At 38.4% G+C, this 23,977-nt stretch overlaps 2 protein-coding genes and 1 non-coding gene across 4 annotated transcripts in view; 1 reads left to right on the plus strand and 2 right to left on the minus strand.

Annotated features, from left to right (window-relative positions):
* On the minus strand, positions 1–23,722 carry LOC102803551 (high affinity cationic amino acid transporter 1-like). 2 transcript variants are annotated; one of them, XM_085490658.1, is made up of 4 exons: positions 23,376–23,722; positions 6,190–6,635; positions 1,798–3,028; positions 1–1,665 (listed from the first exon to the last, which is right to left on the minus strand). In XM_085490658.1, exons 2-4 carry the CDS (start codon positions 6,514–6,516, stop codon positions 1,421–1,423), a joined length of 1,803 nt encoding a protein of 600 aa, XP_085346784.1. In that variant the 5' UTR covers positions 6,517–6,635; positions 23,376–23,722; the 3' UTR covers positions 1–1,420. The 2 variants fall into 2 exon arrangements, with proteins under 2 accessions (XP_085346784.1, XP_006811558.2); XM_006811495.3 differs by lacking the exon at positions 23,376–23,722 and adding an exon at positions 14,797–15,313.
* Positions 4,151–4,235, minus strand: TRNAR-UCU (transfer RNA arginine (anticodon UCU)). Its single transcript is given in 2 exon segments — positions 4,151–4,186; positions 4,199–4,235. It is a non-coding gene; the product is annotated as a tRNA-Arg (tRNA).
* Positions 22,559–23,977, plus strand: part of LOC100366845 (matrix metalloproteinase-19-like) — a 6,561-nt gene continuing 5,142 nt past the window's right edge. Inside the window, exons 1-2 of the mRNA XM_002730707.4 lie at positions 22,559–22,629; positions 23,687–23,793. Of these exons, the coding sequence (XP_002730753.2) occupies positions 23,710–23,793 (84 nt within the window). The 5' untranslated portion in view covers positions 22,559–22,629; positions 23,687–23,709. The remainder of the gene's footprint in view (positions 22,630–23,686; positions 23,794–23,977) is intronic.

The following is a 23,977-nucleotide window of genomic DNA, read 5'->3' on the forward strand; positions in this document are numbered from 1 at the left end:
CACAGTTTTCGATCCGAACGTAATATATTTCAATAATCCTGGCACAAAAAAATAATCAAATAGAACATCATGCTTTACTGAGATACACAGTAATAAATAATGTAAAACATGACAGTAGAAAAAAGGAATGAAAAATGCTGCTGCGTGCACTGGAGTTCATAAATTTTACACAATATTTAACCAGTATCAAAATAAATTAAGTTAATACCATGACTTACAATATTGTTTGGCATATTCTCTGTTACACTGAAAATGAAAGGATTCATGATTCATGAATGGCACTACTTTACAAATTGCAGCGCGAAAAAAATAATGATAATATCTTACACATTATTGCACAAACTGAAGGCGGCCAGCTATTCTGTTATTGCGACACCAGGCCTTGACAAACTGTTACTGTTACCGTGTTTATTTAGTAGTTTATTTTTGCATTTATTATAAGTAAGTCCCAAATGTCACATCATTCTGCATTGTACAGAAATGCCATCAGCAGTATTACCGCTCCTTCAATGTAAACACACCATTTGATTAATTTATTAGTACCAGACTTCGGGTTAATTTAGCTGTCGCGATCTACATATTCATATTTCGACTACCTATCGCTCTGTGCAAGTATGCGCACAATAAATAGTATATTATTATTGTAATAATACAAAAAAATAAGAACGATATTTGAGTTGTCGCCAGAATGTACACGTCATATTGCAATTTGATTATCACAAAATCAAAACACTTCATTAAAATAAAAAAACATGCTAGCTACTGTGAGATTAAGAAATTGCCAGTGAACTTGAACGAAACTTTAGTGCGAGTGCGCGACACAAACCTAAGCTGACAATGTCAATTGCGGATTAGTCAAACAAAATCTAACGCTTATTAAGGCAAGTAGGAGTTATGATAGACCATTTGCGAATTTCGGTGTCACGTGATATACTTGTCCGAGTACATCACAACCTCTGCCATTTTGTTCACCCTAGAGTATAGCTCGTCGTGTTGACAGCTACAATATTCCTCTAAATGTGTATCTACCTCGCAACTTGGCGATGGTTGTTATATTTGAAGTCGCTCGCTACAAATGTTGTATTTAGGTGGTATACACAAGACCGTGACCGTGCACGTCGTGAATCAATTGCGAACGAGTTTCTGTTGTAATCGGCCTGAATATCGCGCGCACCAGAAACCCGCAAATTGGGTATTGGGCATGCGCAGTCTGTTCACTGCATGTTTCGTTTATTGTAATTAAGGCATGCAAGTATACGGTGGAGCAAGGTTATAAAAACACTCCAAAAAAAGGCTCGAATTCATTGTACATGGTGGAAAGGATGAGAAATGTAATACGTGCCAGCCAGTCACCTGTATTAGGAACACGTCCGTGTGTATGCCATTCAGAATGTACATTTACGGCAATAATCCGGGTCGGTTATGGAGTTGTGACAAAATGTTCCGGCTCTTCGTCGAATCTATCGTCGTATGAGACATCAGATGATTTTCGTTTCCCGCTTTTCTTTTTATTACCATACTGCGTTGGCATCAACACGGCCATGATGTCCAATTTAGGTATAGGTTTCAGTAGAATCCGCTCCTCTTCTTCATCCGGGACATGGTACATATATTTCCGGGCTTCTTTGCTGTGACGTAGGCCATAAAGAAAATAAATACTCAGACCTGTGGAAGAGATAACATGATGTAAATTCGTCGCCCTTTAACATATACAATTTAGACACATTAAACTGTTGAAAAAGTTTAGACTCATAATCCGTCAAGTGAATGTTGATCTCGATCAATACTACGTCTTACCTGCCATCAGCCATATTACAAACTGCAGCCATGCCTTACGGGGAACTGACACCAGGAGATATATATTTGTGAAGAGCGCCACTGCCGGTAACCAGGGCATCAGGGGTACCTCGAATGCGAAATCTTTCTTGTTCTTGCGCTGTGGCTGCCTAGCGATCATTACTATAGCAACGAGAGATAATAACCCAAATACACATACGTTGGTAATCACCCATGGGTTGCTATCAAGTAAATATTCGAAGAAAAAACTTATAATAAATGAGAGGGCAAGAAGCCAAACGTAAAGCAGAGAAACAGACCAGTAGACAACTTTTCCGGTTAGTTTCGTTGGCTTTTTGAAACGTTTCCTGGAACTGAAAGGCCCTTCTATGTTCGTCAACGCGGCAACACGAAGTTTTTCTTTGTATTCCTCAACAATAGAATCAATATCACTTTCATCCCCTGTGTCAGAAGATAATGAAGTGACGTCAGAGTCTTTGCTTCTGTCCTCGTTCGAGGACTTATTTTCAATTTCGTGCAAATGTTCATGATGTCCATTGGATTTAATCGTGTTGTCAAACTCTGTGCCGCTCCAACTTTTAGCTGACGTCATCATTTTGTCGTACTTTTTTACGCTTGGCGTAAATTTTCTATTTTCTTTCATCGAGATATCTTCCTCTTCCAGCGTCGCATCCGACAAATGTTTAGAGTCAGGTTGGTAACGCAGTGTAATTACGCATGCGCAGACAATACTGTAAATGGACAAGGTACAGAGAGCAAGGAGCTGCACGAGGTCTTTCAACTTAAAACAAAGAGCAAGAGTTCCAGATAATATTCCAACAGCGAGCATAGAGTAAACTGGCACATCTGTCTGGCTGTAGGCGGAGCCAAGGAATCTGAATAACAGTCCATCCCTTGCCATGGCGGTCACAACGCCAATAAAAGGAAGAAGAAACCCGAACAAAGCGATGGAAACGCCCACAATTGTCCCAATTCCTGTAATAAATTTGGCAAAGTTCACAGCACGAAACCCGAATGCACCAGGCAGCGGCGCAATCGGATCAATCAAATTGTAGGGCGCCACTAGCGTCATAATCAAGACAACTCCTATGATGGTTGTTAGACACATCAGTGTAACTATGGAAATGGATCCTATTATACTTCGTCGAGGGTTTTGAGATTTCTTGCCAGCTGTTCCGATAATATCGAACCCAAGAAATGCAAAGAAACAGCAGGCTGCTGCTGTAAAGACCTGAGAAAACAAAAATATACAGTTAATCAGATTGAACGCCACTCTGGCACACACTGGCACGGGGCTGAAACATCCTCTACTTAAAATAACACAATAGCTATGGAATATAATTAGCATTAATCACATAATTAATAAATTATATATTTCCGTGTGTATCCCAATTTATTATTATTTTGGTTTATATTTGACTTTTTTTTTTATAATTATCGACCGAGTCATGATGATCAGAAAATTGACAAAACTGCAAATAAAACCAAAATAGCATGTACGTAAGAAAAAATAAGAATAAATAAACAAGGCAATTACATAAAACATGAAACGAAATAATATGAAGTATTATTCTATTAGTAGTAGGACAGCCTATCAACACGAGGGGTTTACAGCGATATACTGTTTGTTTGCTCTGTTGAAAGTTACCCCCCCCCTTTTTTTCACACACACACGCAAATATATACAGACAGACTTGCGTTGATGGGCACAGCGATTGATTTATCGCTATATGATGTAACTTGTATGTTGTTTACTTTGCATCAGCTTGCAGATCCGCAAAACTTCGAGAGCGTACGTGCTTAATCAACGTGTCACCTAGTTTCGAATTCAAATTCAACTATATGTATAAATCGCACTAGTAACCAAAAGCAACCAGAGCCTCAACTGTTCAAACTAATTTGAATTTGATTCAAGTTGTTTGATTGAAGTTTTGTTTTCAAAAATGCTAACTAACACTCATATCAAAATGGATAAGGGAAATATTAATTGGAATTGGAAAACAATCTGAATATATTGGTAAATTAAAATGCAAATCTAGAACAAAATACTAGTTAGCGACGTCAAAAAAAAATCTGCTGGTCAGCTGTGAGTAAATATAGTTTAATGCTTAATGTTGCAACGCTAAAATATTTGAAACTATTAAGTCAACATCACTATGTAACCGTCGTGTTTATTATCCATTGAGTGAAGCCTACAGCTGCTGCGCATGCGCTTACCTAAGTTACTAATTACGAGACGGCGAAGCGACATATGTGAAAAAGGAAATTATAATAAAAAATAACTTGAACTAAATGTTGAAAATAATGTAACACAATAAAAAAATTAAGATTTCAAGTAGGGGAAAAAATTAAGCGTCTCCGGTGGGACTCGAACCCACAGCCTCCGAATATCATTAACAACTAGAAGTCCGACGCGCTATCCATTGCGCCACGGAGACACACTAAATGATCTATCGCTTTTATTGTATATACACCATGAATGTGTACAGTGTTCAACGTACTATGCACATTTTATATGCATTAGCATATTGTATTTGCGTGTAGACTATTTTGTTTTGTCTCAATTCTTTCTTAATTTCAATAGCCTGCTGGACGTACAGTACAGTACAGTACAGTCCAGCCTCTACTTACCTACCTACCGACCGACTGACCGAGAATAACGGTGATCACACGCCGGCGGCACAACGGTTCAACCTCCTTTCTTGCCAGTTTAGTCCCGGTGGGACCCGGCACGAGAAACAACAAGAAACCTCGGACTGGAGACGTGTACTGTCTACTGAAAGCGGTAGACAGCGGACCCAACGCGGCGCACTCTTTTGCCAGCGGCCGCGCCATTGATTACGACGGAGTCGGACCTTTCACATTGGATCATTGGTTTTGTCATTGGAAAAGTACATTCTACGAGCGTGACGCTTGCTCCAACTCTCCCGGGGGGGGGGAGCACTCCGCTTTAATTTTACCCCCAAGAAAGTTGTGTTAGTGACTAGTAATTCAGGTTCCTTTCTAGCAAAAAATAGTAAATTGTCATTGTTTTTAGCGTGATCGCGAAACCCCTGTAACCGTGAAAGGAGGCGTTCGCGATAATGCGAATTGACAATTCTTTTTTTTTCACAAAACAAATGTCCCGACTTTCCTAGTCTAGTTCCATTCGCGGACATGCCATGAACAGTTTGGTTACAAGTTGATATAACGACAAGTCATAATAGTTACCAGGTGCACGTCAAGTGATTTGGAGATAATTACATTATTTTTGACCGAGTGATGGCAATTTCAGTCGACAAAAATGGTGAACGTGTCATCAATCATTTTTTCAGAGATGCCTGGGCTAATTTCTTTCAAACATAGTATGAAGGTTGTATATATTAGCTTATAGTTCCCATAATTTTTTCGTATTGCGATTCAAAATGGCCGACTGGTGGCAATTTTTTTTTTCAGTTTTGTACGTATGCAGTCATTGCTGTGATATGTTATGGCAGATTTGGTTCTTAGTTGATACAAGACCTAGTATCCTCAGTTTGTAAAGTAATTTGTGGATTTGATCATTTTGCTATGCAAATTTAACGCAGAATAATGTTTGCAAAGTAGCAAGGTGTAATATTAGATGAACGACCTTACTAAAATAGGTAATTATATGTTCTTGATGAGAACAAAGAATAGTATTGAGAGTTAAATAACATGCTGGAACGTAACATTTTCGGTGGTGCTGTAAAATAGTGTACAGCAACATTTTTTAACTCTAGTATCAAGTTTGGACAAACAGATTATTAGCTTAGACAATGATAATCAAATCCTTCTTAAAATAGTTTCCTGAGAAATTGTGATTCACTCTACATGTATAATATGTCCTGTACTGTTCTCTCCTCAATTTGACATCATAAAAAGCAGGGTTGAAAGAAACGGACGGGGACTATTTCATTTGATGTCATGTCATGATTTGTTAAATATAAAAAATGCCCCTCCCACAATGTCAACACATTAACGTTAATTAAGCAGAATATGGCGCTAGCTCAGCACATTAAAATGATGACATAATTTGGGAAAGCCCTGAGAAAACGTGCCACGGTCGTTAAAGTTCTGCTACTGAGAAGCCTGAAAAAAGAGGTATTTTATAAGTATATCGGCAATTTATTATACCCCTAAACATGTCCTGTCATAATATTTTCCCTTTAATTATATTTTTTCGGCGAACCTCGTTCGAGTCCCTTTATGGTTTTGTTGGTGCCAGTTCATCTCTGGCCACGACCATCCTAGAGCAGACAACGTGTTTTCTGGCTTCATTGTATGCATAATATTTGTTGTTTCGGTCAAAACCGGTGTGATTGGACGGGTTTTCATAATTCTTTGATATAAATACATATATTGAATTATTTTGACATGTTATACTCGACTTACCCCTCCTTGACCTTCTGGGAAATAACCATCATTCTGAAACCAGTTTTCGGAGTTGGCGTAGAAACATCCCACGCCAACTGTGAACAGAACTACTGCAATGTTCGTCACAGTAATCACGTCCAGACAACGAACTGTCTGTTTTAATCCAACAACTGTTAAGAGTATTGCTATGGCGACGATGATAAGAGCGAGAAAGTCGGGCGTTGAGTCGAAATAAGTAAGCTCCCCAATGGTGGTGAGAACGTTGTTTCGAATCGGGTTTCCGAGGAGGTAATCGAACGTACCACTGACTACTTGTGCGTTCATTGCCGTCACACTGCTGTACATCAGGATTAGCCACCATCCGACGATGAAGGCGAAAAACTCGCCAACAAGTATGTAAGTGTACACGTATACGCTGGATAAGCTTTCAGGAATCTGTGCTGAAAACTCTGCATAGCAAAGACCTGCAAAAATAACGTACAATACACCTTTCCTGTAAGTCGCGCCCCCAAGCGACGAAGTGATTCTGTGACGTAGATAGGTGAAAACAATGTCGTACAAAGCGACAACAGGGGCGGCGGCACGAAATTTTGCATGGGGGCTTTGAGATCTGCTCGCCATCCATTTTGAGATCTAGACCCTCTGAAACGCTATTTTCTGCATTTTGAGGGACAAATTTTGCTGATACAACGGGTTTCAGCTTGATGAGGGGGGTGCCGCCGCCACTAGACAACTGTGATTCGTTCTGTAGTCGTTCGTCAGTTAGAAATTATCTCTCTCAAAAACATTAAATTGACGTCCGACTACAGATCAAACATTAACGGCGCTGTGAAAAGTCTACCGATCTACGTCACAAAGCAATTCGTCACTTGGGGCGCGATTTATAAGAAAATATATAGGAAAGACTCGTATCATATCAGGCTGGTCGGTCTGTTCAGGTCGCTATGAGGCTGCAACACATTTGTTTGTGTGATATTGAGCAGCCACCTGTCACGTGGCTATTTGCATATATGTGTTTATATAACTCATTATTGTATTGGCAAGAATAAACTACCACCGAAAAAAAAACAATAACGCAAGAATGTAAAGCATCTGCTCACCGTAGTGTTAAAGCGCGGTGGTCGTCGCGCAGCGCGTGTTCGAATTTCGTGTAAACAAACAATGCATTTTACACACGTTGTATACGTCGCTATGAGTCCCATATCGAACTACCCCAGACCATTCGTCCCGGTGTTATCGCTATCGCCACACGAGACTCCAGCTTGTCTCCTATACAATTTTCCTTCCGCCCACTTAATTTTAATATTCATATGACCTTTGCACTGACATCGATAGCCAATCGCATTCGACCGCGGACGTCACTCTAAATAAACAACTGAATAAATTAATATACCATATTTGGAAGATAGCGGGTAAATTCAACGTTGTTGGTGTGTTCCTTCGGGTTCCGAAGTCGCACGAAACGAGTTCATGTTCCGTTATCTTTCGCAAGTAAAACAGGTCGATATGTATTAAACATGGCATTTGTTTTCTTGTTTTAACCTCCTTATTACGCAAGCTTCCGTCGAAGTGGTGTTTTTTTCGACGATTTGTGGCATGTTGCAAAACGAACGAAACATTGCGGCATTCTTAGCGGTGGATAAGGGATCGACTATGTCGTCACATTTATGTCTCGTTTGAAAGAGAATAAACAACCGCTCAGAAAAATATGTTGCTAATATTTAAGTGCGGTGCCTTGAAATCGCCTGCCCGACGTCCAAATTTCAAAAGGATGTTCGATTTGCAATGACGACCGTTCATATGTACTAGGCGACGTTACTAATTACTACTAGGGTCGGTGTTTGCATTAAGAATTATAGAACAAAAGATCAGCAAAGCGGTGCTTTTGTCGGCGATTTTGTCAAAGGGAATATTGATAAAATGTTGCAAAACAGAATCGCGAGTTGGGTGAAAAATTGCGCCGGTATTCTCAGCGATGGCGACACCCGAGAAACACCGTGTCACGGTGCATTCGTGCATCAGTACACCGAAGAAATACATACATATTGTTGCGGACGACTATTGTAGACTGTGTTCGTGTAGTCTTCGAGTTTGTGGACAGTTAAAGTCGTGTGTGAATTTATTCAAGCCAGGAAAAGCAGGAGGGATAACTTATGGAAATCGTCTTTCCAATTTGATCCAGTGCGACGTTGTGAAAGGAGCGACTCTGTCGTCTCATCTAAGTCTAGTTTGTAAGAGAAAGATTGATAGCGCAGAAAAATCCGCCAATAATGTAAAACAGTGGCGTGAAATTGTCAGTCATTCTAATATCTCCCAACCTGTGAACGAAAGTGTTAAGCGTGCTGCCTTGAAATCGCCTGCCAAAACTAAAATGGCGCGTGTCACGTGACTTTGTTTACTAAAGATAGCGTGGGCGTTTGATTGACACTCAACTCATTAGTATTCCACCAATCACAGCTACAACTACTTTCTGGATGTGCGCAGTCAAATTGTATAGGAGACAAGCTGGAGTCTCGTGTGGCGATAGCGATAACACCGGGACGAATGGTCTGGGGTAATATCGAACAGGACGCGGCACGACGACTGCCGCCGGGCCCTTTAATAACATCAAAGTAATTTTCACGCTTGTATCGAGTTCTAATCGACCAAAATAATATAAATTATCTTAATTATAAACTCGGTTAATAAATTTCAGAATATTACGATTTATATTTACAAGATCACCAAAGCTATGCATCACATATGATATGGGGTATCGGTGACATAAACCCCCGTAAATGTTTTGATTTCTTATCACATACGCAGACTCAATATGACGCATTTCCTAAATTCCATATCACGTGTATGTGTGACATAACGCATAGTAGATTTTACACGGTCAAATTTGCCGCTGCTGCAAACAAGTTAGAAATGTTTATCCTTCTGCGCATGCCGGAAATGTTCCCATCGTCTACCAAGCGTATACCGCCAACAGGTCGCTGACCGGTTCCTTGGCATGATTTGAACGACCGTTCTTACATCTCTCTTGTTGGATGCCACTAACAGAGGTAATATCAACTTTAAATCACACACAAACAGGAGTATGTGGGAGTATTACAATATTAAACGTTGACAAATCTGAGTTACTAAACTTTGGCCTTTGGAACATTTTGGCCTAAAGTTAGTCACTCGTGTGGCGTCCCCGTCTAGTCATGAGCCACTCTTGGGAACACGGCCGCTATACGTGGAGTTGTTCGTCCGCTGTGACATTATGGGATGGCTGGAGCCTTCATCCCTTGTCTATTTATTACACTAGATAATAGCCGATACCCCTACCCACCGCTCTCATAGAGACTGCGTACATTTGATTATAGTTCCTTGGCTCCCTGTGGCGAAATACTTCACACTAAACGTGGCGATAAACTCTGTGTGTTCAAACGTACGTTATGCGGAGAAGAACTTGGTAGATATTCTATAAAATTCAATGTTAAAATTCACTGATGGTAATTTGTTGGAAACAACATATTCTTCCTGTATGCAATATTCCATATGGTCCGTTATTTACTATTAATATCAGTATTCAAAATAACTCAGAGAAAGTTCTCCTGAAAATAATTTATTATAACCTTTTTTAAGTATAGCACTTTCTGAATTACATAATTCCATGATAAATAGAAATAGACGTGGATAAAAAATATAGGAAATTTAAAACTGATTTTAAGTTGGAAAAATTATTAGAAATGTGAACTGAATAAGACCAATTACATCACAATACAAAAATGTTATGTAAATCAAGTAACAGCTGAGGCTGAATTACATTATGTAACTGAATTTGCAAAATGCAAATTTGGAAAACCTAAATGCATTGACAGAGTTGTATTTATTTTCAAATTAGAAAATTGGATAAAAAAAATGAAATTTAATTACCTAAAAACAAACCACCTGGCTGTATATCATCTCAAGTTGCAGCCGTCTGCAATGCCCATTATAATACACTCATGGAAATTAGAAAGATTTCCATAGCGACCAACCCCAGGGAAAGTGAACAGACTACAATAATATTATTTTAAAAGTTTTTGTTTGAGGGTCGAACAGAAAAAAGGGGGTAGAGTTTGATAATAAATAACCCTTTTTTTAACAGAATTGAGTCGTTGTATATGAATGTACCACTGTAATTTATCTCGCTATCATGTGTATGATGTCGTTGTCTTGAATATCTGAATACACGTTATTTATGAAGCTGTAATAAACAATGTTATTATTCTTACATTGTATTAATATGAGGTTATTACGAGGATACCTCAAAGTATGCACGAGGACAGTACAGCTGGAGTATCGACCGACGCGCAGCGAAGGTCGATGTGCGGCGTACTGTCTGAGTGCATACTTTGAGGTATCTTCGTAATAACATTAATATTATACATCTTTTCCATCCTATGGGAATGCCGAATCCAAAATGTGTAGCACAGAATCAGCGAACTTCTTTGCGTGGAGTCCGGTCAAACTCTGGTGGCAGCCATGTTTGTTTTTATTAATAGAGGACGTTTACGCACGTAATAATTTCATATTTGGAATTCGCATTTCCTAATATGGTAGGATAAAAATATCCCGTAAAATACCGCAAAATTACGGCACGCTGTAACCTATGGTGTTACGGTCACAGATGTATAATAATAACTCTTATTGTCTGCGTGTCCTACCCGAAGATCGTCAGTCCTTCATCTAGCCCACAATATCACATGACGTTTCCTGCTGTGTACCCGATTTTAGTGGAATATCCCGATTCACATATTTCACCGACAAATGGCACATTGTCAAACACGTTATATTGAAGACTTATTACCAATGACTATACGATTACCTATTATCATTTTCTACATATTATATTTATCGCTCATAACAGCTTTCCCCTATTTTTCATTATTATTATCTTCAATCAGTTTTTTATTAAAAGTTATTAATTAGTGGAGTAAAATAAATCAACCCGTGCAATGCTCTGCGAATATCCACGCACAATTTCGATAAAAAGTACTGAGCATGCTCATCCTCTCCTTGAGATCGACTTGAGCTTAAAGTCAATGCAATTAAAACGATCAAAATAAAGTGATGATAGCGACGAGAACAAGATACTGCTACTTCCTATATTTGTTGTATTATATTATGGTATTTTTCAAGTGATTCAGAAGTGCAAGAAGCGACAATTTCAAAAGCCACTATTTTGCTTTGAATCTTTTAGCAATTCAGACGTATATACTAGTTAAATAACGTCCATGAAATACTGTAAAACATGTCTTTTTAGCTAGCATGTTATTTTAGCCATTTTAGCTAATCTGTAATTTTGCCAATTCAATTTTGCAGCTTATTTAACAGAAAATGTATTCTCACATGGAGATATTTTAGCTAAATTAGGATTCTGTTAATTCAAGACATGCTAAGAGTCAAATCCGCTAAAATTGCATGTAGCTATTTCAACGTGTTTTACAGTATATAATGCGAAGTCACTGTGTTTATTGTACTGAATCAGCACAGTCCACCAGTAAGAGTCAGTAAAATTAATGAATAATCAATGGTAACCAGAATAGTATACATGACAAATCGTCACCAGACACGCGATAGTGCGTGCAACGCCAATGGGGACGAAGAGAATATAAACGTAAACTAATGTTTTATTTATTTCAAGACACATTTAGCTGACAAAAAAGTCCAATTCAGTGGCCATTATTTAAAATATTACAGTTCCATAAATCCATAATTGAAAGACACGTACCACTTAAAAACTAATTTCTGTGGCTAAACCTCCGATGGAACAAATAATATAATGTAATGAAACTGATTTTCAGTGATCGAGTGGCAGCTAATTAATAAGTTGAAAATGTTTGTTTTTGGAATTGTTGAATGAATCAGTGTAGTCCGCACTGTATTGTTAAATTCAATTCTTTGAATTATAATAAATATCATCAACACCATATGGTTGCAAAAAAAACCTTAAATTTAAGCCTTCTGTTCAGACTCGCCAATTGTGTCCCTCCAAATGAATGTTAGTTGCCGGAAAATTAATTGGTATCCCCGAAAAATCGAAATAATAATAAATGAATTAGTTTGGAGGGGGGTCTCAAGGTAGAAGCTGAGGGGGGAACGGGGTGACGTTGATCCGTGATTCAGACATTCTCTAAAAGTTATTAGTAAGCATGCTATTGTTACAACCTATATATCTTCTGAAAGCTTATACATAAGCGAATGTGGTAGTGTATAAAACATACCAAGGTTTGTCTAAGGGATTAGCGGGTAAAGAAATGTTTACCTCTCCTTCCCGGATCATTTCCAAACTAATGTGCTTAGTATGTTTGCGTATACGATCCAGCTACTCAGTGCTTCGACGACATGTACAACGCCTGACCGTAAAGATGACAGAACGATTTTCTCAAATTTACCAAAATATTACCCGTGGCTATATTATTACTATCACTATTTGTGTGTTGAATGTTTGGTGGGGCATGCAATAAAACAATGAAATATACCCCCATTTATATGGTGGTAATTTGAATGACAATACGAGTTGTCCCGAGCCCAGCGATCGCGCGATGTATAAAACAACATATGGAGAGTGTGCTCATTTACGTCGCCATGGCAACATACTGGCACGACCGTTTAGGTGGAATATATACTGGATAAATTATAATGGCGCCTCTCGCTAACCCGTATTCACAAATTAATCAAACGAAGTTTCCAATTATTTATTTAGTTAACCTGTAGCAGTGAGGGAAATAATTGCATTCCGTCACATACAAGTGTTTAAGAAATGGGAAACATGTTACTGTTATTAGTGTTGTATTATAATCGCTAAACGATTTATTAACTGTATGCTTGACTACCCCGCTGACATTTCTGTCTCCTTCGATTGATGTACTAATGTAGATCAAAGCGGATATGCGAGTTGTACGGCGTGCAGATATTTTGCCACAACCGTCGTGTGATTATTTTGTTGGTTAAGCTGCTGATACACTAATGGCTGCACATAACCTCGGCAGACGTAGCAATCCTGGGTAGCAAGTCGTTTATAGCATGTTACGATGGCTCCAATACAGCAAGGGGTTCAGAGTTCAAATTGTACCTGGGTTGTTTATTTGTAATCAAACAGGAAAATCCGCTTATGAACTCAGTGACACATATAACTATTTTTATGCTGTTTGTTTTCATGTTGTTCTTCGGTTCGTTGCTCTCTTTGTCATGTTTCAGGATCAAAGAGCCCGTTGAACGGTTGCCATGGATACTCGTTCTCCAAGCCGAGTGCCCGGGCGAGAGCGCTAATAAATGGATATAGATCACAGGTCAAAGTTTATGTTAACATATTCGGTCTAGTGCGCATGTCTCGCCAGGGCCCCACGGAACCAGTTGCGATATGTTAAACGCCACTGAGTAGCCAGCTGTCAATTCGTCAAGCATAAACACGACACAAAGGCGTAACATATGCTTGACATGACACAAAGAGAGAATTCTGAGTTCTCTCGATATTACATCACTGCGCACCAGTCCTGCTGACGCGATTCCGTTTGATTCATCGAAGGGCCAGGTCACTTCTATAAAACTATAAAGTACACATGCAGAGATAAGAGGAGGCGTTCACCTTTTAATGTTTACAATAACATTCGGATCAAAATTAAAGCTGAAATACTAGTTATAGTAACTATAATCAACATAAACGACACATTCGTGTTGTCACAAACTGTATAGAACAGGTATATTCCTCTTAGTCGCGTAACAAATCAACCTTAATATTGCGTGCACGGTTGTCTAGCAACCGCAGGTAAATGGGAACTCATATACAGCACACAGCACAGTGATATTTTAATAATAGCGCAATCGCACAACATCACGGCAAACAGCGTCGCATGGATTAAACACCGAATACGCTGGACAGATGACCGACCATTGCCGTTTTGTAAACACCGTGCTAAATAATAAACGGCGCATAAATAGATCAGCATTAATTGGAAAATTCCATATTGCATACATTTTGCTCGCAAGTGTAACGGCTGGGTGTTATTTTAATAAATAATTATGAAGTATGATGCCTGGTAGTTTTTACTGACAACGTCTGCTACCATGCAGCAGTAAACCTCCCCGTTCTTATTGTAAAATAATATACTTATAACAACTAGGCGCCATATTAAATAATATACATATTTTCACGATTTGGATTTGGTGTTGCCATGGTACTTATTAGATAAAAAATGAATGATTCATTCAAACTAAAGTAAATTATGTTTAATTTTGCACATTCATCTCTAGTCGAACTTAGCACATCATCATTATAATATATCCCAAACGCGGCGATGAATGTAATGCGGAAGTGAACATTACCGGATCACTTACCACCCTGTACCAATAACAAACCCGCGCTGGTTATTGCCCTTTACATCGTACATTATATGAGGGATACGACAAGATACAGGTAAACAAAAACAATACAAGTATACACCAGAGTTCGGCATTGCAAACCTGAAGCGCGAGACTGGCGCAACATCAATACGCATGGATTATAAACGCAACAGGTGTTCGAAAAGAAAGATGGTACGATTATGGGAATCCAAACATACAACTTTAATAACATCGTGGTGCATTTACCGTGCGATTATAATGTCTCACCTGTTAGTGTGCTTGCAAATGCGGCGATCACAGCAGACACCGTCGCCGACGGACCGGCTATACTTGTCGCAATCTGTCCGGCGATGACGAACACTCCGACGGCGAGAACATTGCCAATACTAATTTTCGTCACTTCGAGCATGGTTAGGCTGCCGGGATACGGAGATGCCGTTCCAGAATCTGGTCGTAATCGCTCCAAACTGCCCTTGGTGCGGAATATTGCCGATGACAGTCGATTGCAGGAGGATAGGAAATCTATTACGACGGCCATATTGACGTCTGTGATTTCAATGACAGTCGATGACACTCGTACTCACTGGTGGTATAAGTTGAATAACCGCTGTCCTCTCGTGTTTTTGAAACGCTGCCACTTCCGGTAGCAGACGTCTGAAAAAACCTAAACCAGAAAAACCGGCATCTGAATGAAAATGAGCATGTTTCAAGCACGACGACTAGCCCATCCGTTTACTGTACTCGATGGTATCCACTCTAACGCTTCCCAGCGCTGGTAGACACGACAAGTGGTGGTAATCTGAACAGCGGGTGGTATTCTCGTTATACATATGCAAATGAGGCTGGACTACCATATCGTGTACAGGGTGGTGCCAACACTTCAACGCAGAAGTCATCGCGTACAACCAATATCAACAGAAAATATGGCTCTAACAGAAACATTAACATGCTGTCATCGTCACACCCTATATACTAGTAGCACGATATAGCTTGTAGCGACATAGAAAGTAGCGCTGAGTCCATTTGTATGATTCTACTATTCTGCCATCATTTGTTTTGTTTGGTTAATGTTTCGTTTATTATTGCCTTAGGCATTCGGTATAAATGCCTGTTTTTTTGTTGTTGACACTCCTGGGTCATATTTCCTTTAATATCAGCTAATAACGGTATTAGTAAATGGCTCAGACCGTATGCCTCATTGAACAGTACGATACCAGTGCCTATAAGGAATATGAGGTCAATACTGGGTCGATTTCAATATCGTGGTGAGAATAAGTTTATTTCCGAACCGCGTTTTGCAGAGAAAAAAATCAGCCACAGTAGGCCAGCAGAAATAAGCGTGCAATTAATATACCGTTGCAATATTCAATCATCTAAGCCACGGGGAATCTAGTTGGCACACCCCTGATTAGTGTATACCACGTCATACGATAAATATCGCTCGACACATTATGACTATAACATTGGATTGCCATAACACCCTGTTATATACACGATGTGATATGTCACTATATTCTCACACATTTTACCTAAATAACAATTATCTGCTCGCTGCAGGAACTACAATGCTTCCAAATATAATTTGCAAATTACTAATTGAAATCACTGTGATGGGTGATAGCACATTTTGGTTTAAGATTTTGATATACCTCACAGCCAGTTGTACGGTAAATACAATTCATATTTTTATAATAATTTATTGGTTCATGGTGTGCTTAGTACTGAGAATATTAATATATTTTGTTAAAATGAAAAAATGGATCATATAATGCGTTCAGAATTTATTTTCAGGCTAGGTTTCGTAGTTTTCTTGTATGTTAATGTTTAAATAATGGAACACAGTTTGAATTTACACTCCATTCCCAAGTATTCTTCAACGACCAAATTAAAAAAACAAAAAACATATTTTTGTCGTTATAATATAAAAATAATAACTATTGTTTACTCTTTGATTCAATGAATTTTCTGATTTAACGTTTAACTAGAAAAATTACCGACACAGGTTATCAAGCGGAAAGTAATCAAATCAAAAACATATTCTGTAACAGCACAACGCAATGTAACCCACATAGACAAAACAAAACATCATTCCACTCCTGAAACCTTAACCAAGTAGAAAGTTAATCTACAGTAATTTTTATTTTTATTTTATAATAATTCAAATTAACACAAATATAACAATACACAGTTCATTGTCTATACAATATAATAAACCATAATTACGACCAAGTAACCTTGTGAACAAATACTATAATTACTTCTAATATCGTTTTGAATATCACAATTTGAAATATTAAATCGTTTATTAAACCAATACGTGGTTTGGTTGTCATGCCCCGACGTGTCTGCCGCCGGCATGTTATTTCTGTTTAGTACAATGTCCTAACTCGTGTCTAACTCGTTCAATGAATCTGCAATATGGTGATACATTACTCAATACTGTCACGTGACCAGCTAAATGCGTAAAAAACACGCTTCAATAGTTTATCAACAACTCCGTCTGCCAATCTGTGATGACGTCTCTGTTGTCTGACATTTTTCAACAAAACTTTATTAAATATCCATTTCTACCATGTACATCATATTGTGTGTATAGTTTGTGTTTTTAAGCTATAATGACGTTGGTTTCATTTGGGCCTATACATTTGTTCCTATTGATGAGTTATTGAAATATTATTATTCTTTATATTACTCTTCAGCTTTGTTTGTTTTAATAAATATTACTTTCTACACCTTCCTTTAGTACATTGTCATGTTTGTAAACACATGATACAGTGTCGTGTTGGTAAACACATAATACACTGTCACGTTGGTAAACACGTGCACAATACGGTGTCATGTTTGTAAACACATAATACACTGTCGTGTTTGTAAACACATAGTACATTGTCATGTTTGTAAACACATAATACAGTGTCGTGTTGGTAAACACATAATACACTGTCATGTTTGTAAACACACAGTACACTGTCATGTTTGTAAACACATAATACACTGTCTTTTTTAAACACATAATACACTGTCATGTTTGCAAACACATAGTACACTGTCATGTTTGTGAACACATAATACAGTGTCATGTTTGCAAACACATAGTACACTGTCATGTTTGTAAATTCATAATACACTGTCTGTTTAAACACATAATACACTGTCATGTTTGTAGAGACATAATGCACTGTCATGTTTGCAAACACATAGTACACTGTCATGTTTGTAAACACATAATGCCCTGTCATATATGTAAACACATAATACACTGTCGTGTTGGTAAACACAATACACTGTCATGTTTGTAAAAACATAGTGCATTGTCATGTTTGTGAACACCTAATACAGTTTCGTGTTAGTAAACACATATTACACTGTCATGTTGGTAAACACGTGCACAATACGGTGTTATGTTTGTGAACACATAATACAGTGTCATATTTGCAAACACATAGTACACTGTCATGTATGTAAATTCATAATACACTGTCTGTTTAAACACATAGTACACTGTCATGTTTGTAAACACATAATGCCCTGTCATATATGTAAACACATAATACACTGTCGTGTTGGTAAACACAATACACTGTCATGTTTGTAAACACATAGTGCATTGTCATGTTTGTGAACACATAATACAGTTTCGTGTTAGTAAACACATATTACACTGCCATGTTGGTAAACACGAGCACAATACGGTGTTGTGTTTGTAAACACACAATACAGTGTCATGTTTGTAGAGACATAATACACGGTCTTTTTTAAACACATAGTACACTGTCATGTTTGCAAACACATAGTACACTGTCATGTTTGTAAACACATAATACACTGTCTGTTTAAACACATAATACACTGTCATGTTTGTAAACACATAATATACTGTCATGTTTGTAAACACATGATACACTGTCATGTTTGTAAACACACAATACACTGTCATGTTTGTAATCACATAACACACTGTCATGTTTGTTGTTATGCACATGGTAAAGAGGTATGTTGGTAACAAAATTCATAAATTTATGTAAAGATGTTCACATAAACGAATAACTCTTTCAGCTGCAGTTCGACGTGTGCCTTCTTTGGTTGCTGATTCAACTATTCCGACTCAACAATATGGGAGCATTTTTAAAGTTATTATTTTAAATTAGAGCTTGGCAGCGAAACCCAGTTCATATCTTAATTAGTGTCACTATTTTGTAAGAGAATAATTAGCCCATTTATTTGATCATGTGACCAAATGATGCCAACATAAGATAAATCTAACTACATCCAACGCCGGACTCGGGTGTAGGTATTTTATATCAGCGTCTATAAAGGTGAACAAGTTTTTTTGTCTCAAAGTTTGGTTAGGACGATAAAGATCAGCCGTGGTCGTCGTGCATGTATAAGTTTACACTGTGACTCGTAGTATACGTCGCATATGACACGAACAAGACGTGGAACGGCGAATATTATCATATCCTCGGGGGCGGAGCTACGTCACATACGTTCTACGTTACTACGACGCGCACCACTGTACATGCATTTCTATGGGCTCTGTGCGCACTGCTGTGGAACGCCGGTCGAGCCGGTGAAAATTCGAGAAAACAACACCAACTCAACTTTGAAGTAATCCCGAACAACCAAATTTATATATGTTACACACCTAGGGCTAATCTTGTTATACTGTTCAGAGGAGTCTCAACGGGTTGCCAGGCCGGTTGCCAGGCGGTGAAAATGCCCGGATGTCCGCGCCCGAGGGTATTTGTTCATTAATCATACGCTGGAGTTGGTGGTTGTAGGGTTAAGAGCCAATACAATTGAACATATATTCACTTTGGCACTGGTGACATCACTTGACAGTGCCACCGTTGAGGGCGACACTCATAAGTCGGGAGTTTTACAAAGAATAGCTCCAGGCTTGTCACTTTTTTCTTAAATTTCTGATTTAATCTGATTTCATGCAGCTCCGATAGTCAGCTTTCTCGGAGTTCACGTAAGGCGAAAACATTTGAGTAGAATATCGACGAAATTCTTTGAGCTTTTCAATATCTGTAACTTACCTGCACTATTGCATGTGTACAGAACGGTGTTGGTTGGTCAAGTAAGTTATTGTTAGGGTTGTTTTAGTATTGAACTCCATGTGTCTTGCTAGCTTCCTTGACAGTAAATGACTTGGATTGTTTGTTCTGGTGGACATTGTCTTAAAAACGTGTTCATAACAAACTATTAGAAAAAAAAAGTTTTCCACTTGTCGCTACTTTAAGGTAATTTTTATCTATTGCAATGTGTGGGCTGGTTTAGACTTTGGTTATTGTTTGTTGTTTGTCGTCACGTGGCTGTATGTTCTTCCGTGTATGATGTAGCCACTTTCCTTACAACATTGTTATTTGCACATGTAGGCCTATTTGTGTGAGAAAAACATACCATCTTGGCATTGCGTGTCTCCAGTGACCTACCTAGAGCCTGACTGCTCTGTGATATGTCTCCCGCACCCGCTTTCTTTTGTTAGGTGTATTTGTTTTTAAGTCTCACATTGTTACGTGGGTTTAGTGACTCGATTGCAATTCCATGCCAGAAAATATATTCGACAGATATTTAGCTGTCTAAAATTTACCTGTTTAAAGTGGCAGCTACATTCTGAAATTTACAAAACACAATCTTGAACCGCAATGGTTATTGTAAGCTTGCATCATGGCTGGTGCTGTGTAATGTTTAATAAACCAGTTTTCCTCAATTACTCCCAAAACTTAGACTACTACTGGTTTGTATTGCTATGATATTTTGTAAAATAGTGACTCAAAGGTGAACTAAAATATGTTGCGGATATGTAGTGTAATCTGAATCCAGTGTTGTTTACATTCAAAGAATCCGATACATTGCTCTAATTAGAATTCTTTTGTGTAGATATTGGAAATGAATTCGAGGGAAATGAGTGGAAACCGTTTTTCTGTGAAGCATGATCAAAATACGTGAGAAGGCAATGTGCATCCTGTAGCTCTCACGATGTATGTATTAGTTTCATATAATCTGGACTTGTTTTTCTATAACGCGCGCATGTATTATTTCTTTAAATCTCCTCGTATTTCTTTCTTTTCCCTAGAATATAATGCACAGATGTTTCATGCACATGTCTGTACATTGAATAAAATTCAAGTTAACACCTGGTGATTGATATGCATGTATGTAACATCATCGTGAATTCTCTCGTAAATCATCTGACCACACACTTTGAACCGTTCAATACGTATTAAACGTTAACATTGATGCCCGAGATTTCAAATTTGTATTACAAAGTATATTGTAGTATCTTTTCAAAAGATTACAATAAAAGTTTCAATTAAATAAAAAAGAGTTCATAACACGAAACATTGAGATAATTATGAAATGTCGTCGCTGGGGGGTCTGTTTTCCGAGTCTACTCGAGCCGATTGGGTCGATTTATAGGTTTCGTATCTGACTAACCACGATAATACGTTTGGCAAATAAGGGATTAAAGCTTTTGTGTCTCGATGGAACCGAATTCGAAGTAATAAGTGGAAACCATTTTTTCCGTGAAGCACGGACAGAATTCGTGAGCGGGCAGTAGACATCCTGTAGCCACCCAAATGTTTGTATTGGTTTCATGCTCTGGACGATTAGTTCTGTAACGCATTCACCCCACACCCTCCGATTGTAACTGAGAGATTTCAGTGTGATGCTGAGTGCTCCGTATAACCATGCGTAGACTCGGCTCCAGTCTCGTACCGCCACGCAACTGCGACTCAGCCTCGGGCGCCCACAACAAATATCGTTGTGAACAGTATAACAAACTGGAACGGTACAACACACGCGAAGGGGGAGGGGCTGGAAATCGAGTCTGAACTTTACGTATATTTAAAGAACGTAACAGTATTTCACATTTTATTAAATGAGGGCATCATATTCAATCAACATACAGACTCCTGTATCAGAACAATTAGTTATTAAGTAGAACAGCCTGCCATAATATTGAGTCCACATCAGACAGAATTGCGTATAAAGTTGGCAATATAAGTATACAAGTGAATATGAAGCAACTGCTTTTCTTGCACTCAGCTTGTTTGAAATACAAATTGTTAAATTCATTTATATAATACAAATCAGCTTTGGGTAAAAACTTTCCGTCGATGTCGAGATAGTGATGAACAGGCGTGATATAATCTATAACACACTGTATACTCGCTAACAAATGAAATTAATGCTCTACGCTGATATTAACCGGCTCTGTTTTTAACATTCGCAATTGAAACTTGTGCGAGTCGGTCGTTGGTGTACAATTTGAGATACGCCATTGTCTACTTGCGTTGTCATGGCATTGATAAGACGTTTTGTTTTCAAGTTCAGGGCCTGGCAGAGAACATGCAGACCTGTTGATATAGTTGTGTACACAATCATTGGAAAAATGGAGTTTTAAACCCACGCAGGATGAAGCGATGTTGTATTATTAAACCCACGCAGGATGAAGCGATGTTGTATTATTAAAAAGTTATTGATTAACTTGAATTGACTGCCCAGGGAGGAATTAACTATGCCTAGATCTCTCGTCCATTGATGCAGCGGACACATCATTTAACTTGGTCTCAGGTTTCTATAGCAGTCTGAGACTTGGTTGACACACACACACACACACACACACACACACACACATATATATATATATATATATATATATATATATATATATATATATATATATATATATATATATATATATATATTGACATATCACTTCTGATGTTTATGTACTGTATATTCGATATCACCCACGACTATCTAATGTCCACCTTGTATTACTGCGACTATCTAATGTGTACACATGGACATGACGTCTGACCGATTCTCTCGCCCTTATGAGGTCATAGTAAACGTAGCAGTGATAATCCCTTTTTTGGTGTGATACTGGTCCTCAGCTAACTTCCCCGTGAAACAAAATCTTTGGTTAGATTTGCTAATTTGATTGATTGATTCTTCCGTATGCTACTCCTTGACGTATCCGGTCTTTCGGTTTGACCAGGCTATATAAGACCGGGAATCAGCGGTGGCAGGAGAAGTAGAGATACCGGCACATGCACTGATTCAGAAGTAAGCTCATTTGCTAAGGTGAGTATCGCTGTAATGTATTTGATGCAACGGGGGTGTTCTTATGGTGCGTTTATTAGAACAAGCCTACATGTAACGGGGATCGCTTGATTCGCCAACCGTGTTGGTTGCTCAAACTAATTTTTTTAGTGATTACACGTGACAGAATGTGTCCAAGCTCACTTTAACTCTCCGCCGAATCGAGTGCAACTCCGTTGCCGGCTTTAATCGAAAGACTCTCGCTGTTATTTCTTTATTCATCACATTCTATACAACTTTAGGGACGACGTCAAAAGATCGATGTCGGATAAAAAACTTAATTCCTTTAGTTTTTTCCAAACCCCCTACCCTCACTGAAACTTAATTGATAAATATTGGTCATGGCGTCAGACTACATTCACCATTAAATACAAATTGATAATAGGACAGTAGTATGGCATAGCAGTTGGTTGTCGGGAGGGTGTAAAAAGAGTTTACAAATGCACCTCACTTGACGCACAGATTTACACTCGAACCAAACCATTTTTCTGTTTTTTTTTCCCTTTTCGGTTATTTCTGTCCATGATTGGATAGAAAAAAAAACGAACTACAAATACTCCAAGATTTTTTTGACTTCATTAAAAAATAAAATCGTTTTTGTCGGATGGAAACTTTTTGAGGTCAAAACCCCCCACCCCCAAACTAAAGGAAATAAGTTTTTTATCCGACATCGATCTTTTGACGTCGTCCCTTATATATATTGAAAGTTAGCGATATGAAACTCTTACCCTAAATTCAGGTACAGGTAATCCAATTTCACGGTGTAATAAATCATATCTTTTCAATTGTTTCAATGGTCACGTTTCCCGATGCACCGCAAAAAAATACATGCCATGTTGTTCCATTCATGATGGTTGAACTCACTTCAGCCGATCGGCTTGCGATAAGCGATTTCAGCTTACGGTTCCTATCATTTTAACTGAATTAGCTACGATCCGTTTCCGCGAGGGTGTCTGTTAGCTATATAATGCTGAACAGAGCACAAACAGTCTCGCCTTGCATTATTTCTGACTTCGAACCTTCTCTGTTCATCGCGTAGATATATTGTAATTGTTCGTCGACATGAAAATGGCTCACAAGTTTGTGGTAATACTGCTTATGATTGGTTGCTTGAATCACGTGACCAAAGCAATGAGTCGACCAATGGTAAGTACATATTACGATTCGTCAATTTGCACTCTATTTCATGGCGACTGTTTAGATTCAACAGAAATGTAGTCGGGTCACAAACGCCTCAACCCATTAAAGAGTGAGTGGGTTTATTGGCAGACACAGTGTTATTTAATACTTTGTTGTGTTATTTCCCCCCAGCCTATTGTATGTGTTCCTA

The sequence above is a fragment of the Saccoglossus kowalevskii genome, chromosome 15, assembly GCF_978046115.1.
Source record: "Saccoglossus kowalevskii chromosome 15, keSacKowa6.1, whole genome shotgun sequence".
Lineage (NCBI taxonomy): Eukaryota > Metazoa > Hemichordata > Enteropneusta > Harrimaniidae > Saccoglossus > Saccoglossus kowalevskii.

Excerpts from the sequence above, each read along its gene's own strand:
- LOC102803551 (XM_006811495.3), bottom strand. The coding sequence starts at position 15,067 with ATGGCCGTCGTAATAGATTTCCTATCCTCCTGCAATCGACTGTCATCG. Across the intron at positions 3,029-6,189 it reads TCCCAGAAGGTCAAGGAGGG|GTCTTTACAGCAGCAGCCTG; the intron begins GTAAGTCGAGTA and ends TTGTTTTCTCAG. Across the intron at positions 1,666-1,797 it reads TGTAATATGGCTGATGGCAG|GTCTGAGTATTTATTTTCTT; the intron begins GTAAGACGTAGT and ends TCTCTTCCACAG.